This window comes from Telmatherina bonti (genome assembly GCF_933228915.1).
Source record: "Telmatherina bonti genome assembly, chromosome: 1".
Taxonomy (NCBI): Eukaryota; Metazoa; Chordata; class Actinopteri; order Atheriniformes; family Telmatherinidae; genus Telmatherina; species Telmatherina bonti.
This window is the reverse complement of record NC_136619.1, coordinates 19,847,616-19,867,227: the sequence shown is the minus strand read 5'-3', so window position 1 is coordinate 19,867,227 and position 19,612 is coordinate 19,847,616. Positions and strand designations below refer to the sequence as shown.

The window sequence follows — 19,612 nt, the reverse complement described above, 5'->3', positions numbered from 1 at the left end:
TGCGCAAAACTAGCATTTTGTGATACGCAATTTGTCACTTTTACTATACACATAATACACGCACAGCTATATGCCAGCACCTTCATCCCAGCTTCAGATTGTTGGCTAAAATGATTTTTTCCCACTTTCTTTTCCCATCCCCCCGTACAATCTCTCTTTCCACCATACCCCCTTTTTTCTGTGCGGCCTGGGGGAGAGCAGAGCAGTCATAGGGTTGCGGTAGCCTCTAATCAGTGTGAACAGCCAGCTAATTACCAAACCCTCAGCCCTAGCTGACTGTTAATTGCATACATTAGACACAATCAGCAGCACTGCAAGATTAACACTTAAAATCTTCCCATTGCTGTAGTGGAGATGAGTGTTCTGTGTGTGTGTGTGTGTGTGTAAGACAGAGACACACAGAGCAGGAGAGGCTTATTGTGTGTGGTATCCTCTGTGTGTGCGTGTGAGGTGTGTGCTGTCTCTGTGGTTCTGGGTGCTAATATTTAACACTTAATTAGACTCGAAATGAAATTGCAGTAACACAGAGCTGGTTGGCGAGTGCTTGTAGTGGCGGGGGTTGCTTGGGTGGGGGCAGCTGGTCGTTGAGGGCAACCCCAAGTCTCTGTGGAGACGACAGATGGAGTGACATTGGGAGCAATGCAGTGGAGCCATTTCAAATAATAAAATATCAATATTTACATTTTAATTACCAACTTCTAGCTCCAGCAGGGCATTGTCAAGAAGTATGTGAATGTGTGTGTATGGCATATGTCTTAGCGTGTGTGTATTGGCATGCGCACTCCAAGCTCCATCGGGGCCACGTCTTCTTGTCTCCATATAGACTTGAGTACAGCTCCCGTGATAACCTTCAGCTCTGTTTAAGAATTCCTCATTGAAATCAGTATCCTGTAAAAGTCTACGTTCTATTTTCCAGCATTACACTTCTTCTGCTCTTTTTCCACTTTTTCTTTCACTCAGCCCATCAATCTTCCTCTCATCCTCCACCTTTGCATCCTGCCCTTCCCTCCATCAGTATAATGCTGATGCAGGCAGGAATGACCACCCTGTGAATGTGTGAGTGTGTGGACGTGTGCGCAGATCTGTCAGGGGAATTAACTGTGTGTACACACAGCTGAGCATCTTACGCACCAACTCTCCCTGTCTGCCTCTCTCTGACTCAAATGCACATTAACACACACACACATGAAACACACATTTAATGACCCTGATTAACATTAAATTTCAATTCTAAAATAGCACTGAGAGTAAAAGAAAAGTCAATCTGATGGTATCTAAAACAACTAAAACAAAGGAAGACAATCTCGTTTTCTCTCTATCTATCTATCTATCTATCTATCTATCTATCTATCTATCTGTCCATCTATCTATCCTGTATGATTTTCCTTTTCTGTTGAGTGAACTCACTTGTGAAAGTCTATTGATCTTTTGGTGGCTTACCTTTTCAAACAAAATCCACAGTTCAAGCAACAGCAAATGGGTTTCCTTCATCTCTGCTGTGCGTTAATTTTTTTTTTTGTTTGCTTTTACAATGGCATAAAAACTAAAGCTGTCTTTCAAATTTACCAAATGACAAGTAGGGCAACACAGTTCAATAGAAGTTGTGTGAGGCCACAATTGCAGTATTAGCAGAATCTTGCTGATTATAGCTTTAAAACAAAACCCAGTGCTCCCTGTCCAGGCCTGGTGTCTCGATATGAGATTATGAAGCTGTCTTGATTCTATCTGCTTAATCCCCCGTAGCTTCCATAGAGAGAGGACCATGGAAACTCCACAGAGATTAATTTACCATTCACAGATTAGAGATATGGTCCCCAATATCACCATTGAGGACAGGCAGAAAAGAGGAAGGGCTAAACCAATGGAGCAACACAGAGACGGAACAGAGAGATAAACAGACGGAGAGGAAGACGGAGATGAAAACAAATGCGCACAGAGCCTTCTCTCCTGGAGCTCCATGTCTTAATGTCGTAGCTTGAAGACAAGAACATTAGACCTCATTCTAACTCCTCATCTAGGCCGGAAAAAGCCTGGGCAGAAAATCTTAATTAATTGTCCAATAGTGCTGCAGGGTCATTATGCATTGCAATAAAGAAGCGTGTAATTATGAGATTTAACAGCCATTACCAAGGCCAGGAACTCATATGTCATCATCAGCAACCAAGCCAATGGTTTGGTTTGGCTATGTGTGTGTGTGGCTTGATGGACAGAGAACACACACGCACACACACACACACACACACACCCAACCACACACATGCATTATCTCATATAAAAGAAAAGTTTGTCAAATATACAATTGTACTGTAAAACATAGACGTGTGCATGCAAACAATGAAACACAGACTGAATAAAAAACAAAGGCAAAATGGGCTAACACACACAAACACACACCTCCGCATACAAGCCCATCAGCCTGACCCAGGTAATAAGGCAGCCAGCTGTGATAGCAGTGTGCAAATAAAACATCCCTAAAAAAATAAACAGAGAACAAAATACACATATAGTCACTGCTGAGCGTGTTTGTGTGTGTTTAGATGCACCAGAAGATGGACGACAGTCCCTGACCACACAGTGGGTGGGAAGTGGCAAACTCTTGTCAGGATGACATGTTGTGTGCAAACACGTGCATTATTTGCATCACTCAATCAGTGCAAAAGGATTAAAGGGCATTAAAAAACAAAAGAAACGTAGATGTTTAACTCAACACCATAATATTTGAAAAGAAGGAAACATATAAAAATAACTCAGTATGTAAAAATGTCTGCAAGGAAAACTTGTCCTGAGGAGCGAAAGCAAAATTTTAATTGTGAAACATTCTGTTGTCTACATCCCTAAAAGTGCTTTTACACGAAACAGAAACACCGAGTCATGTTTTTACAAATCTCAGCATGAAAGCATTTCTTATCCGTATTTTCACAAGTGTTATTTTTATCTGTAAATTTATCTGTTAGCTATTTACGTGCATTTTAAGCATTTTCCTTATTCCATGAAAACGTTCAATAATACAAGGAGGAGTCAGGTTTGATAAAGCAAATATCTGACACATAACTGTGAGTTATGTGTCAGATATTTGCTAAAATGATATTTTATATCTCATTTGAAGAATTTATAACGGTACATTGATAAAGGGTTGGTTGTAAACTGTTGCCTGCCTGCAGGTGTTTTTCTTTTTGTATGTGTTGTGTGCATTGGCTATAATTCGTTCCCAGCTGGTGACAGGCATACTCCAATCCTATTTTCCCACCTGCTTATTTCCTGATGGAAAGGATGAATCCTGTAGTCTGTTATTTAAGAGCGATGACTGGAGAGGAGAGAAAGGCAAAGGTGGAGGAAAAGGAAGGCAGTAAAGAAAAGATTAGGGAACATCAGAAAGAAAGAGAAGAAAAAGAGTTAAATAAAGCGGAGTAAGGAATACCGCGAGGAAAAGGGAGATATATAAACAGTGGGACAGAGGCAGGACAGGGGAAGAATAACCATTTCATGCCTGTCTGTGAACTTTGCATGAACCAACAGAAATAATGTGAAAGCATGACAAGTCTCTCCCTCCTTCCACTACATTTGCAGTAAGCATAGGTGTGTGATATGTGAGTGGAGGTGGATGAGTCCCCGCATGTTCTTCCGGTGTGTGTGTGTGTGTGTGTGTGTGTGTGCTCCAACAGATAGAATAGGATGATGATAATTTGAAATGGAGTTTGGCCTGTGCGTAATTATGATCATCTATCTTTATGCCCCGCTAGCATATCATATCACATCATATCATCTCTCTCTCTCTCTCTCTCTCTCTCTCTGTCTCTAAGACAACGGAACACGGGCGCGTGCACACAAACACACACACACACACAAGCAAAATGAAAGTAGTAAAAGCTGACTGTTTGAAAGTAATGACTTAGATGAAGATGGACTCAGATGGTTTGTTGATTTATTTGTAACTGCTCGTCTGATTTCACATATAAACCTGCATGGTGTGTATGTGTACACACACTGTGAGTTTCTGCTTTAAATGTGTGTGTTCACTTTTTTAAAGTGTGTCTTTGTGTAAAAAACATATTTGCATCTTATTTCTAATGTGCGCATGTGGTTGTGCGACAGATATTTGTTGTAGATTAGCCGGATCTATTCTTTTTGCAGGCTGTTTATCAAACGCTGACAGACAAATGAATTTGATTTGCAAATGTAATCAAAGTCATAAGAAAAGGAAAAACAGGCGGCTGAGCACAGATCTCACAACTTCAATATTTATGTTTTTTGTCACGTTTACTAGAAGGGAAACATTTATCTGTTTAGCAACTTTAAAGACTTATTTGATTTATGATATTACAACAAGAATAGCATTACTGTTATTGCTTGTGTGAAAGCATGTGGTTGTGTGTGATTTAAGACAGCTTCAGTGATCATCTGTGTGTGTTTAACTTTGTTACATCATAGGAATGCCACAAAAGAAGTTTATAAAATAAGTGAAAGTGCTGCTCACACTTTGTTTTGATGTGACTTAAACTATATTCTGCGGTGCATAAAGCCACATGAAAAATAAGAGGTATGTTGTTGACTTGTATGTTACAACATTTGTGTTTTCTGATCAACAATTCCTCTTTGTCATTGACCAAGTGTCTTAATATTAATCAATTAAAATACAGGATAACACAAAGAGATAAAAGGCAGAACAGAAGACAAAGTGACAACAAAACAGCTAAGTTAATAAAAAATCAAAAACAAATGCACAGATAAGAAAATGTGCTTCCAGTTGATTTTTTTTTAATAATGTTTCAGCTTCTCAAAGGCCTAATCCAATACAGAAATCCCAACTTAATCCAAACATTAAGCTCAGATATCAAATAATCTTTTTCTAATTTGATTTCATCAATATTTGTTTCCATCTGCAAACATTAGTGTGTTTGTTTGTATGAGCTGCAAAAAGGAAATGACAGTGGCGGCGCAACGGAAAATAAGATATCTCTTTTGCATGAATTTGGACAATGAAGCAAACACTCACGCTCACATAAGCAAACACACACATGTGAAACCAAGACCCCAGCCACTAAATATATTATCTAGCTCTGGCATGGCCAAAAATGGAAATCAAACATGGCGAGAAGAGCTGGGAGAAAATCAACAGAGACTTGAGGCACAAGCTTGAAGATGAACTGAAGCCACACACGAGCAACATAACTGACCAGAGCCATTAACTAAATCCGATTGTGATTCGATATCTAAATCAGATTCCAGTGAAGTCATATTTCACAAGATACAATTGGAATATGGAAAAAATGGTGTCTGTGATATCACACAAATGGTTTCATTTAGCCAACTTGATCATTACTTTGAAAAAAATATTTCTAATCTTTCAGCCTTGTAATACTGTGATCATATTTGTGCACAATCTATATTTATATGTTGGCTTGAGCGCTGCTGCACGCGCGCATATCTATAGTCAGTGCACTCAAATCTTTTTTTGTGTGCCATGTTTGTGTGTTAAAAAGGCACCCAGCATGCTGCCACTGTCAAGGTGAACTAGCCTTGGTCGACAGAATGGGGGCACTTCCACTTGTGTGTGTGTGTGTGTGTGTGTGTGTGTGTGTGAGTGTTCGTCCCCAAGTACTTCAGTGTGTGTTTTCATGACATTTTATTGCACTGGGTAATAGCTTTCAGTGGGAGACGTGTTTAAAGATGAAAAGAACTAGCCATGGTGACAAACACAGATGAAGAGAGGACATAGAACACAAGGAAGAAAAATAATAATGCTTTAAAAATGCTTTTTATAACAAATCTAACTGATTAAACAGCTGAAGGAATAAATAAAGCATTTGTTGCGTGAGCTGTTTTCATCTCTGATTTACCACTCTCAGCCCAGTAACCTCTTGGCTGATTGATGGCATCACCAGACTTAGTGAAGGGGGCTGTGAAAGTGACATCATCACCAGTCAGGGTTTTTTTTGCATTCTTCTCTTGCTGCACACACACACTTGCTCACACACAACAGCAACAAAAATCACACACAATGCTGTTCTGGATCTCTTGGAGCTCATTGCGAAGTGTTATAATGTGTGTCAGTGTTAATTTAGTGAGCTACACCATCAAAGTCAAGTGTGCACGCGTGTGTGTGTGTGTGTGTGTGTGTGTGTGTGTGTGTAGGTGTGTGCGTGTGCGTTGAGTTTACCCTTGGCTGCTGAGACTCAACATTTGATTTGCTAAAAGGAGCAGGACACTTCTATTAATCAATATTTGCTGACTACTGGCTGCCTTTCTGGATGATTGACTGACTGTGTAGTTACTTGACTGACTGGCTGGCTAACTAACAACCCGACTGGCAGCCTGAATGTCCAACTACTTGACTAAATCTCAAACTGAAAACCATTTCTGTTGGAAAAACAGAGTGAGCACAGTAGAGCAGCAGCTGGGAGAAAAGTTAGGCAAGGCTCTGCTCACTGGGTGCCTCACCAGTTTGTGATGTAATATTGTTCAGTCATCAGTGTATTTCAGTTAACTACATGACCACAGAGGAGTTGACTGAAATGAAATCTTTAAATCTTGATCCTTGTTTCTACAGAGACACACACAAGGCAGATAATCAGAAAGAAAGAAATGATGGCTGGCTGTGAGGATGAGAAAATGGTAGTGTGGGAGGAGACAGGGCTGAGAGATGAGGTTGACTTGATAATGAAGAGGTTAAGGATACCATGGAGAGAGAGAGAGGGTGGGAGGTCGGGTCAGAGGGAGCAAGAAAAGGAGGGAGAGGCAGAGGAAGAAAATGAGAATGAAGGGGGTAACAGAGGAGGGGGATAGTTAGCCACTGGGACAACAGTTTTGTGTTAAAGGCTCTTTGGGAGCATCCTTGTTACACTGAGGTAATACACGTGACCTCTGTGTGTTTCATTCACATTCAATATCCTCTTCTTTCCTTTCCTCTTCTAAAGCGAGTATGACTTGCTGATATGACTGAAATCTGCCACCTTTATACCTGCACTTTTCCTAACATTAAACTTGACATGTTGTGTAAGGTTAGTGATAGAAAATAAATGAATAAATGAATTTCAGAAAATAAATGAATAAATGAATTTCTTCAATGCATTGTCCCCTTTTTTTTTAGATTTATGCAGTGACGTATGACGCACAATCCCAGTCAAACAAACTTTATTAATCAAACACTTTAAAAAATATAAGTTGATCAAGGAAATTGCGTGATTCGGAGCAAACATAAAAACTAAAATTAAAACAATAAATTATGTGTTGAAGAACAAACACAAAAGCAAGTGAGAGCTGTTAAATTCCCTGCTCAGGTATATCAGAGAAATGCGCCCAACAAGAAGAAAGTGGACTTCCTTCATCACCTGTTATCCCATCACCACCCACATCACTTCTCCCCTATCTCCACGGAGACCGATTAAATAAATGGACCGACGGCAACACCCTTCCACCTCCCATCCCCCATCTTTACAGCTCAATCGTGCTGCGTAACTGCCGACACATAGACTGCTTATCCTGAGTGTCAAAATTGAAAGGGGGGAGAGGGACAGCGAGGGAGAAAGACTGTAAGAAAAGAAAGAGCAAGTAAGACGAGATAGGGAAGCAAGAGAATAGTGAATGGGAAATGGAGGGGTGGCCCAAGAGTAATTTCTTTCTTGAATAAGAACGAAAATGGGAGGGGGTTGTAAAGAAAAAGCACTAATGGCAAGGCCCCTGGTTCTGGTAAAATAGGCTGCGTTATAGGTTCTGACTCTTACTCTTGATTCGTTCATTTGTTCCTTCCTCGCTCTTTCGTCAAGTCAAGTGCTCGCCTGTCTGTCTTTCTCTTTTGTGTCCGTGAGTCTAGATAAGAGCTGCTAGTATGACTGCCTGGTCGTCATTTAGTTATTATGGGGGGAGACAGAAAGAGAGGATGAAAAGACTAATTCTACTGACAGATAAATGGCTCATTTTGAATGGCCTTTCTTTTTTTTTTTAATTCACTCTCTCATTCTCTACTGTTCAAATATTTGCTGTTCTCCTCCTTCTCTTCTCACCTGACTGCTCTTTGGTCCTCACACACACACACACACTTCACTATGACATGCAGCCTAATATGCATCTGGAGTTGTCTCTTTGAGAGCTATTAAAATGAGATCTTCTCTTCGCTAATCCATATTATTGGACGGTAAGGCCTTTCATGCCTTCTGAATAATAACTTCTGATAGTTCCACATAACCACAGCTTCCAGCGTGTGACGGCCTACTGTTCATACTCATTGTGTGTGAACAGGTGTGTACATGCGAACCTATCCCACCGTTTGAATCAGCAAAAGGTTTCTTTTACTCTGCTCTGTTTTTGTATTTGCATGGATTTCTTTTGACACCCGTGTGGGTTTGTGTGTGTGTGGTACACATGTACAATTCCTTATGGGAGAAAAGAGGCACACACTATCCCTGAAACCTCATTTTCCTCTCCTAAAGACATATCAAATGTTTGCATAAGGCCACATCAGTATGGAAATGAACACACACAGATATGCAAGTCTAAGAATAAAAGAACCAATAGCAGAGCGATATATGCGCGTGTGTGTTGTCAGATGTCTCTTAGGTTGGGCGACTCTGCGTTGTCAAACATGACTAGGAACACACACACAGACACACACGTACCCATGCCTTGTTATCCGGGGGCCTGTCTTGCAGGCAGCCTCTCTAACACTGAGTGATGTTTAAATTAGTTTACAATTTGGGCTCCTCGCTATCCACAGACGGCTCTTAACTCGCTGTGTGTAAGTGATGTGTTTTTTTTCTGTGTGTGTTTGCGCGTGTGAGAGCGTAACAAATTGTTGCCAGTACGGCAGACATCTAATGACTTCAAATTAGCTGCCTGGCGCTCGCCTTGACACGTTGTTACCACTGTTAGCAGCCTTTGTGTGCGTGTATCGCAAATCTGTGTGTGTGTGTGCGTGTGTGTGTGGCACCGCACAGCCATATCATGAAACATAAATTGGCTTCACCTCCCTTCTCTCTACCCCTGTCTTTTTTCTCTTTGTCTCTCTGTCTCTCTCCATCAATTTGATTAAAAAAATTACTGTACCATGGCGAGTGAAGAGTTGTGCATGTGTGTGCACTCTGCTCAGTCATCTCTCACATGCACGCACACGCATACACACAGACAACAAGATGTGACACAAGATGGCTGCAAACAGGTTAACAGGTCTATCCTCTGTTCGAGGTATGTGTGCACATGTGTGTGTGTGTGTGTGTGTGTGTGTGTGTGTGTATCAGGAGCTGATAAAGAACGTTAAGGAGGCGTATTTCTTTCTGACAATCCTTTCCTCTATGAGTGAACAGTAGATCACTTTGTGCGATGACATGTATGTGTGTGCGAGTGTGAGTATTAGATCAGTGTTCAGTGCTGTAAACAGTGAGGATTTCATAAGGTGTTCACATCACACACAAACACACCTATAACACACACACACACACACACACACACACACTTGGAAGATGAAGAGTTCTATCTTTCTCTGTGAGCAGTGGATTGCCTTCCTCGTTCATCTAATCACGCCATCTTCTCTCCTCCTCCAAGCAATCGTTGCGCTTCGTTCCCTTTATACAGAAAGCTACACACAGTCTGCACACACACACACACACACACACACACACACACACACACACACACACACACACACACACACAACACACTAGACCCAGCAGATAACCTGGCTAACTTGGTCCAAAGGAAAGGATGAGTTCAATACCTAAATACATCAAATAAACATCACAGTCAGACACATGTGTTCATCTGGGTCTGACTTTGTGATTTCTGTGTATGTAAGCAATTTGTACATTAGGGAGGCTCCGAGGTGAGGAAGAAAGCAGACAGAGGAAAGGGTCACAGGAGGATTAGAAGAGTCAAAAATAAAGAAAAAAAAGGAGGGTATAGGATTGATGCTGCATCTGTTTTAAAAAAGAGAAAAACAAATTCTCAATGTTTTTCTTAGTTTAGGAATCAATATGGATGTCTGCTTATTGTCCACATAGCCGAAAGCAGATCGATACATTACAAGAGGCAATGTGTATTTCTATCAGACTGTCTCTTCATGTTGATTTTTTTCCTTCTCATCAGAATCATATCTGTATCATTCATAGACTGTTATCAAACACAAGTAACGTTATAGTTCACATGTTCACACAACTAAAGCTACAGTATGTCTCTGATCTGCCGTTTGTCTGGAGAGGTAACAGCATCCTAATTTATTCTATTCTATTCTATTACCATATTTTCAGATGATAATTGGATAATTTTGTCCTAATCTGTGTTAATCTGAGGCGCTGCTCTTCCTTCCTCTGCTGTCACAGCAGGCTTCCTCACTAAGACGTAAACCAGATTAAACTTTTCAGTTCCTCCTTTCTCATAAGTCCTGATCTTTCTCCTTTTTTTTAGCTTCTATGCTTAGAAGCCTTTGTCATTTTTTCCCTAATATCCTTGTTTTTAGCTGTGCACTTATATTAATTTTTGTGATCCGACAGTGCAGATCCAACAATGATCAGATTAAGAGAGAAAAGGAGTGAGTTTAAGAGGATTAGAAGCAGTTCTTTTCTCCTCTGTTGTGAGGCACAGATGTGCCAAATTGTAAAATATCAATCTATCTGTCTGTCTGTCTGCCTACATACCTACTTATACAGATGTATTTTTGTGTGTGGTCATGGCAGGAAAGAAGCGGTATGTTTATATGTTATGCATGTGCTGCACTGTTTACATATCAATGTGTGTTTTGTTTCGTACCTGGGATGTGTTTGGCCCAGCCGATGTTGACCACAAGTTCTCTGTCTGCCAGGTCACACAGCGTAGTCAGGGCCTTAATGTCGCTGTCTGGTACTGTTGGGTCAGGCATGGCATAAATCTTCTCTGGCTCGGCCACCAGCAGGTGAGAGACGATTTTGTTATCTGCAAGGCAGCCAAAGGCAACTGACATGACCACCAGACAAGGAGAAAGACACAGAGACAGAGAGATGGTGAATTTTTGCTTCGTTAGGCTACAAGCTGTTCCACACCAACCTGGTGCAAAAACGTGAAAAGTCAAATATATAAATTCTGAAATAACAGCTTCTGCTGAATACATCAATCAAAATACTTCCTCATATAGCAGAACAGGTTTTGACATGAGATCTGGTGGCATGTTGCATGAAATCACACAATTCAGTGGTGTACACTCTAAAACGCTTTGCATCATAACTTAAAACAAACAAAAACAAACAAAGTGATGTGTTTTAAGTGCAAAACCAATCTTTCGCAGGGCACTGACAGTTTAACATTTTTACGCTCTGTTACAAATTACATATTCAGTTGTTATTTAGCAGGATCAAACATGTCAATATATGCAATAAAAGAGCAAAACTTTTATTGAAAGCTTTCCAAATGGGAGCAGCTCCAGTGTGCGATTAAAGGCAATTACTGCCAGCGATCCAAGTTGCCCAAATTGTCATCCATAGTATCACAGCCCTAAGAAGCATCACTGATATGGACAGAAGGGAAAGATAAACACTAAAAGCTAAACAGCACAGATGGTAATAGGGACATGTGGTGATGAGACCTCTATGGCCCATTAGTAACAGGCAGATATCCTGCTTCCAAATTAATCCGCAGACTAATCAAGCATGGGAATTTTGACAGAGGATAGAAGAATAAGAGCGGAGTAAATGATTGCAAAAGAGGAGAGATTATGGGGGGGAGACAGACAGGTAGAAATAGAGCTATGGGCAGATTGTAAAAGACAGACAGGAAGAGTCCAGAGAGCGACAGTTAGATGGAGATAAACAGCAAGACAGATTGAAACAGAGTTGTGAGGATGAGGTGTGTATTGATCTAACAATGTCCACCATCCCCAATTCTCTTACATCCACATGGACAAAAGTGTGTATGTGCATGTGTGTCTTATACATACATTTATATGCATCCTCAAACATACACGCACATCTTGTAGCTCCAGGGTCATCTGAGCCCCACCAATCCAAGTCACACTGCACTATCTGCGGGTAAATCTTATTTAATGTTTCCCTAATTAGAATCAATGGAAGCCCATTTCCAAACCCTGGGCTATTGTTCTGTTTGCACACAATCAATGGGGACGCTGAGGCTAGGGATTGGGCTACAGACAGATAGGCTGTGTGAGTGTGTCTGAGAGAGACAGAGGGACAGAAGGATCTTGTGTGTACATTGACTGTGTGCGGAAGAAAGAAATCTAGGTTTGTTTTTCAGGCGAACATATGCTCATTGAGGTCTAACAGAAGAAATAGGAAACATAGACTAAATAATTAATTGGCTGACTCTTCTAAAAAATGCCAAAGAGTGTGATAATAACAACAGGATTTTAGAGTTAAATATAATTTAATACGATTAACAAAAACTAATATACAGAATAGCTTGCTGGTGGAGACGTTGAGTTAGCTAGAGCACGCATAGGAAATGTGTAGGCCAACACAAACATAGTGTATACACATTCACATTATCCCATCATTTCAATGATTAGTGGTGCAAAAGTCCCAGTAAGCTGCCGTGCGACCATTCAGCATATTGGCCTGGAGCAGAATATGCTCCAGCTTTAAGCAAAATGGGCTTTGGGGACCAAGCTGCTAAACACTGCTCAATCTGCACGGTGTATGTGTGTGCATGTGTTCTATGTGCAGGCAGACGGTTAGCTAGAGAGCTAACTCTAGTTTGATGTGGTTGCCAGATTGGATTTAATCCGGATTAGGGTTGTGGCTGGTCTCCCTCTCTTCCTCTCTTCTTCTCTCTGACAGACACACTCATTTAGGTTTAGTCTTTTTTTTTTTTTGTCTCTACCTGTCTGTCTCCCTCCCTTACAACATCTCTTGTTAATTTTTCAATCACCAAGCTTCGGCTGTGGGCTTTTATTTGTAAAAGGAATAGCAGCCAATCCAGCCGTAGCTAAATGAATGTCTTTATGGAGAAATATTACACACATAAAATGTTACGATCCCAAACTGGTAGCAGTAGAAAAAGGGAGATAAACACGGCCCCAAACAGATGGGCTTCCCACTATCCCGGCTCTGTCTTTGTGTGTCTGAGTTTGTGTTTATTAAATGTTTTTATCGTCCAACTGTTTTCATTAAGATGGAAACGGATGGAAATCCTATAAATAGTCTTCAAACAGTCACTGCACAGGCTTGAATTTGAACATTTTGCAGGACAGTCACTCGGTGCTACTCAGTCTTTGAGCTTTGTTATTTCTTCTGCACATAATAATGTGTGTGTTTGCGTATCATTATATAGATTATGATCTATATGAGCCATTTCTGCTCCTGAGAAGCAATCCCAAAGAGAACAGTGCATCAACATTTTATTTTGATGTGTTTGTGTGTACGTCCTTACATGGCTTCTTGGGAGGCAGAGCCAGCTGTGGATTCAGGTATGGGCTGTTGTCAGCATCTATCCGGCGCTTATATTTCTGTCTTCCACCACGAACCCTGTCCAGACGAACTCCTGTAAGAAATGACAGAGGCATGTCTCAATACAGCATGCAACATGACGGAAAAGCTAATTAGAAAGAAAAGAAGGGTTAGAGGAATATAAGAAATTAAAACTGCACTTCTGCGAGTTGTTTTTTGGTTGTAAATATGCTCACTCTTTAACCTTTATGTTAAATTTACTAAAATTTAACATTTTATACTAAAATACATTTTACAGAGGCAGCGTTTGGGTAAAAGGCCTCTTCTCCTATTTGTCCCTCTAGTTGTGTGAGTCTATACTGTCTCGTGCACAATCTTGATCTCCCTATTGCTGCCTCCTGCTCTATCTCGTTAATTAATTGATACAAAGGAGTCCTAATTGAATTAGGCCAATCTCTCGGGGATTGGATGTTACCGTGGTTACCACTTAAAGGTGGATAAGGAAAAGAGAAGTGTCATGTAACGTGAAGGAGGAGTGGAAAAGATAGGAGAGGAAAGGAACTGAGACGAAAGGAGAGCTTAAACTGCTCACAAATGATTCAAAACTCACTCTCAGATATCTCTGTACGTACAACTAACCTGTAAAATCAATAACTTCAGGAGGATGTGTCAAAAGGTTTGTGCACACTGGATGAAGGGTGAGGTCTTAGATGTGTCTCTCTCACACCTCTAGACTAAAATATAACTTTTTGTATGTAAAAAAAAAAAAAGTGGTTAATATTGCATTAAATGGTACAATAAGTTAGTCCATGGGTTTACAATATTTTAACAAAATCACGTAATATACAGTTATTGGACATAATTATGCTCATTTCTTGATCTTAGACCTTTCCTTCCTTTGTAATGCATCATTATTAAGACTAACAATAAACAACTAAAGATAATACCTGGACAGTGTTTTATATTTCAACATTGCTGTAATTGCTGCATTTTAAACAGTGAGGGTTTGTTTTAAATCTACAAGCACAGGGAGAGGAAAGAGAGGAAAGGGTGAGAGCGAGAAAGAGATTTGCTCACACAGACATTTAAATCCTCTGAAAAATGCGCTGACAGCATTAGAGACAACACACCTAAGAGATTTAACACAAAGACTTGTATTGGCAACAAAAAGGAAAATGTCTTGGAAGATGTATGTGCATTAGACTGAAGTTATGAGTCGTAAGAAAATCGTCATGTTCCTCTGTTTTGTTTTTGTTTTTTCTCTGGTGTGTATGTATTTCACACTACTGTGTCGTAAAAAAATGTACATTTCTTTCTATGGATATTAGGAAAAGTCCAGCCAGCTTAATTATTGCCAACTCAGTGAACCTAACATGATGCACATCTGTGTGTTTTGTGTGTGTACGTACAAGTGCATGAGACTGAGATAGGGGGGACAGAAGGACTGACAGTCCAGGTACGGTGGGGGGGCCAGTGTCAGCAAACGGTCAAGAGACTCTTAACACCAGGAGGTACAAACCCATTCACACACTATTCTTTTCCCTTTTTCCTGTCACATAGACACTCGCACGATGTCTGTATTTCTCTAACCCACACCTCCATGTTGTGTTTTGTGTAAGCCCTAACAAGCAGCTCGCTTCGACAGTTCCCGGGTCAGTAGCTGGTCAGAAAAAAGAAGAAAAGAGAAGCAAGGCAGGAACAAAGAAGTGCAAAAAGATGGAGACAAAATGAAGACTGAATAGAAAAAAATGAGAAGATCTTAAAAACATGCGGCGACAGACCCAGAGGTCAGTACTGCTGTATTTTAAACTGATTTACATTCAATTTAGTGAGAAATTGCTTATGTGTCTTTTAAAGTCTTTAGGGTTCACTGTGTTTTTGTTCAGCACTATTATGTGTGTACGAGTGTGTATTTCTAGCACACTTCCACCTCCTGCCCAGTCCAATTGCAAACCTACCTTGATGTGTAGAAAAGTACTCTGCAGTAAACAAACAGGCAAGGCACCATAAAGTATGGCAGTGGCACCACCGGCCTGGCTACTAAATTAATAAGGCAGCAGGATATGAAAATAAAAGACAACTGCAGTGACTGTAATGATACTTATGGGAGTAGTTTAACTGTAGCGATGCAGGTGTTGGCAACTAAGGTCATTTGCCTGTAGTTCAAATCTTCCTGTGGCATGCAATATGAGGGAAGATAGCGTTCACCTACCATTAGGCTTTCAATCAGACTATCAGTCAATCAGGCTAAACCATAAACATACCTAAAAAATTAAGCTTGGAATACAATTTTACTTTGAGAGACTGGTAAATCAAGGGAAAGCCATACAATCCCTAACCTCTGTAGTATTTGTGTCATGTCAGGCATCACTGCTCTGTTGCTGCTTTTCAGTTGTCTTCTCTTTTATAATTCTACTGCCAATTCTTGTTAAGAAGACTGGTTTAGGATTCTTTCATTTGCGGTACCAGAACATCTATTCCGTTGTGCTGAATACAGGATCCCCTCAGGGCTGTGTGCTCAGTCCACTGCTGTTTACTTTGCTAACACATGACCAAGCTTTTAGACATAAGGAGAACCTGTTCATCAAGACACCAGAATAGTTGGACTGATACGCAAATATGATAAACCATGGCGAGGGAGGATGTCAAACAACTTCTGGTCTGCAGGGTCAACAATCTGGCACTCAATGTGGACAAAACAAAAGATATGATCATCAACTTTCGGAAGCGATGACCTGAACACCCACTCCTCAGCATTAGAGGCTGTATGGTGGAGAGTGAAAAACACCAAGCTCTTACTGATCTCTGATGACCTTTTGTGGTCAAAGAACACCTCTTTAGCAGTGAATGAGGCCCAATAGAGGCTGGTCTTCCTCAGAAAAATGATAATAATAAAAAAAAAGAATACTAGCTTAACTTATTAGAATATTCTAGTGATATGCAGAGCTCTAGTAAGAGCATGAAAAAAGTTGCTGTGGAAACAGGGCACCAAACATTGTGGGGGACCCCAGATATCCTCCTCACAGAGTTTTTTTTTTTTTTTTTTTTAATGCCATCATTAGAAAAATGGTTTAGGAGCATTACATGAAGAACCACCAGAAAGATTGCATACTGTCAGGCTACTGAACTATAAACCTTGATGTGGACCTTATGCCAAATCTGCACTTTTTCTGATTACAGTAAAACTATTGTGTTTCTATTTTTTTCAGTGTGTGTTCTCTGGGTGAAATGGTCTTTCTTCTTATCTGTGCAACATTGTGGTAACAGAGAAAATAATATTTAAACGTCACTCTGTGAGATTCATTCAAATAAAACGATTTAACCTGACTGCCACCAAGCAAACAAGGACATGTCTAATTATAACAACTTCTTTTTTATATACAAGTTGTTTACATTTCGTACTAAATGCACTTCCCCACCACTTTCTGCTACATATAGGGGTCTTTTTCCTCACACAAAAAGTCATACACACAGACCCTTAATTCTTCTTTCTCTCTGCTCTGCTATCCACCTAAAAGACGCTGAGCTCACTTAATAAAGAGTCGTCTCTAACTACCTCATCTATTTTCCACCAAATTAACTCTCTCTCAGCACTGATTAATGATCAAATCTAAATGAATCAAATTAAAAATTGAAAATTATATTTCCAAAGCCCACAAAAAAGAGACAAGAATACGCTGGTGGGAGAGTGAGAGTGTGTTACCTCTTCCTAACAAATGACCCTTCAAAGCATAAAGAATGGCATAGAGTAAAGAAAAGGAGAGCAATAAAAGGGGGAGTACGAGGAGGGGTCCAATGTAAGGATTGGCAAAAAATAAAATGTTTTAAGAGGAAGGGAAAAAAAAAAGGCAAAGAGGGCATGATTGGCCATGGAATAAGTACAATAAAAGACCAAATGAAACAAATGAATAAACATGATCAAAATTTAATTAATTGGATAATTGATAAAACAAATGGGAGATAAAAGAAAGTAAACCATAAATTATAAAATAAGATGGAGCACAACAGAATAAATTTTGGAAAAAGAAAAGGCTTGATAAAGGAGGAAAAGAGTTCTGAAAAATATTGAATGATAGAAAAAACAAAAAAATAAGAAAATTAGAGAAGAGAAATTAGATTAATTTATACACACATATTAACACCTAACTAATGCCATGATTTTCATTCACACTCTACTGTTTTGCTTCACATCCACTTAATTTAAGCAGTTTTTTTTTATTTTTTTACCTTTCTTACATTCTTACTCTTTTTTGTCTCATGCATGCTGTACAGAGCTGTACTCACATACACCCACCGATGTGCCCCCACCCCTCCCCAGGCTCTGTGACAGTGATGAAGGTGAATCATTTCCATCGTGGGAATATTGCTGTCTGTCAATAGCAGGATCTGAACTGATCACATCAGGATGGATCTTTTACGCTGCATTGGCGTCACTCTTTGTCAGCATATGTGTGTACCTACATGCTCTTGAACAGTTGAAGGATTGCAAGCAAAATGCCTTTGACACCTGAGTGCGCATGCAGGAGAAAGACGGGGGGGGGGAGGAAGAGAAAGAAGAGCATGGAAGGAAATCACAAAACAAATTGATTTCAGATAGTCAATGAAATGATAAGGGAATGAGGAAATGAAGAAGAAGGAGAGCTGTGGGATGGAGAGCAAAGAGTAGATAGACAATCAGAATACATAGATTTGTTTGATCAGATGACAAGAGAAGTACAAGAAAAATGGAAGCAAATTTGCCCCTTTTTTTAAAAAAACTTGTTATAGTTTTTAGAGTTTTATCATATTTATATTTTATCAGAAGTTTTTCTCAACCTTATACCAGTTTGACACACTGCTTTTCAGCACATGTGTATTTGTGTGTTTGAAAGTACCATGTTTGTATAATAACATTAAAGGTTTTCCTTTGGGTTTATGAACTGATGAGTGAGGAGATGGACAAGACAACAGACCCCGTTAAATCTAGTGCGTGTTTCCGTGGGTGATATTTGTTCATGTGGCAAAGACTAGAATGTATTGACACATTAAGATTGTAGACCTTACCTTTTGACCTAAAAAGAAGAGCAAAAACCTGGTTTGTTTTAAATGTAAAAAAATAGTAACAGAATTAAGACTTAATTGAGAAATAAAAGGTAAAACTGGGAGAACTGTGTTCATAGTTGGGGTGTTAATGTTTGAAAGTCAGTTTGATGCACACAAATATAACACGGAAAATAAAACCATACAATATATCTCTTTTAAAGTTAATTTTCTTTGTAGTAAAAAAAGAACGAGAAGCGTGTGAATTACCGTAAGGATGCGAATAAATCAAATACCAGAGAGGAAAAGAAAAATAAAGAGAGCATGCAAGAGGTGTGGAGGAGGTTTTGGGAGGCTGTATAGTGTCATGCAGTGACATTTGTTTAGACCAGAACAGATCTGAACAGCCCTGCCTGAGGCGGTGGGCAGGTGGCTGTCACTGGTGTGTGAATTTCTGACTGTATCAGATTGAATAGGGTCCTTCTGAAAGTGGTTTTGTATTTTTGGTTTTCATTCATTCACTTTCTTTCCCACTTAGTCCGATTCAAGGTCGATAGGACACCGGAACCGATCCCAGTGATCAGCAGGCAGGGGGAGGGTACGCCCTGGATGGGTCGCCAGGCCATCAAAGTATTTTTGGTTTGTTTAAGTTTAAACCACACATATACCTAAATCTGACTAGATACTGGAGATGAGATATTTCCACCTGATTTATCAGGAAATCTTGTGTTCTTTTCAGAAAAATAAAGAACAACTACAATGTACCTCCTCTTCCTCTTGTCGTCAATGTCGATGAATCTGTGGAAATGCCGCTCCTCTCCTCTCCTCTCCTCTCCTCTCCTCAGATAGACAGTTTTTGTGAAAGAGAACAGACCACTTAGGCCGATCTCTCATCACTCCGTTTCCATTATCGCTCCCTTCTAGCAGGGATGCAACCAGATGCCAGTCACACACTCACACACACTTGTGCAGGACAGACGCTACAGGGCCAGATTTAGCTACAAGTCTCCCACGGGAGGAACACCAGACGCCACCAGTTGTCTGGCCCTCCCCTCTTTTGTTTCTCCTCTACTCACATCCCCTCTCATCTCTCCATCACATATTATCCTCCCCTTTACTTTCACTTTTCATTTCGATTCTTCACACATTTTATTTCTATCTTTCTTACCCTCAAACTACTCATTTTTGTAATTTCATCTCTCAGTGACTCACTCTAGATCTGCGTTGCAGGAGCA

The 19,612-nt window shown here is 40.1% G+C and overlaps 1 protein-coding gene across 4 annotated transcripts in view; it reads right to left on the bottom strand.

Annotated features, from left to right (window-relative positions):
* esrrga (estrogen-related receptor gamma a) overlaps positions 1-19,612 on the bottom strand; it is a gene marked incomplete at both ends in the record, with an annotated part of 45,655 nt that overhangs the window by 13,977 nt on the left and 12,066 nt on the right. For 2 of the 4 annotated variants that reach the window (XM_079246136.1, XM_079246137.1), the window contains 2 exons: positions 10,735-10,896; positions 13,342-13,452. In XM_079246136.1, coding sequence (XP_079102262.1) covers positions 10,735-10,896; positions 13,342-13,452 — 273 coding nt within the window. Of the gene's footprint in view, positions 1-10,734; positions 10,918-13,341; positions 13,455-19,612 lie in introns of all 4 variants that reach the window. The other 2 variants (XM_079246135.1, XM_079246134.1) reach the window with 2 other exon arrangements.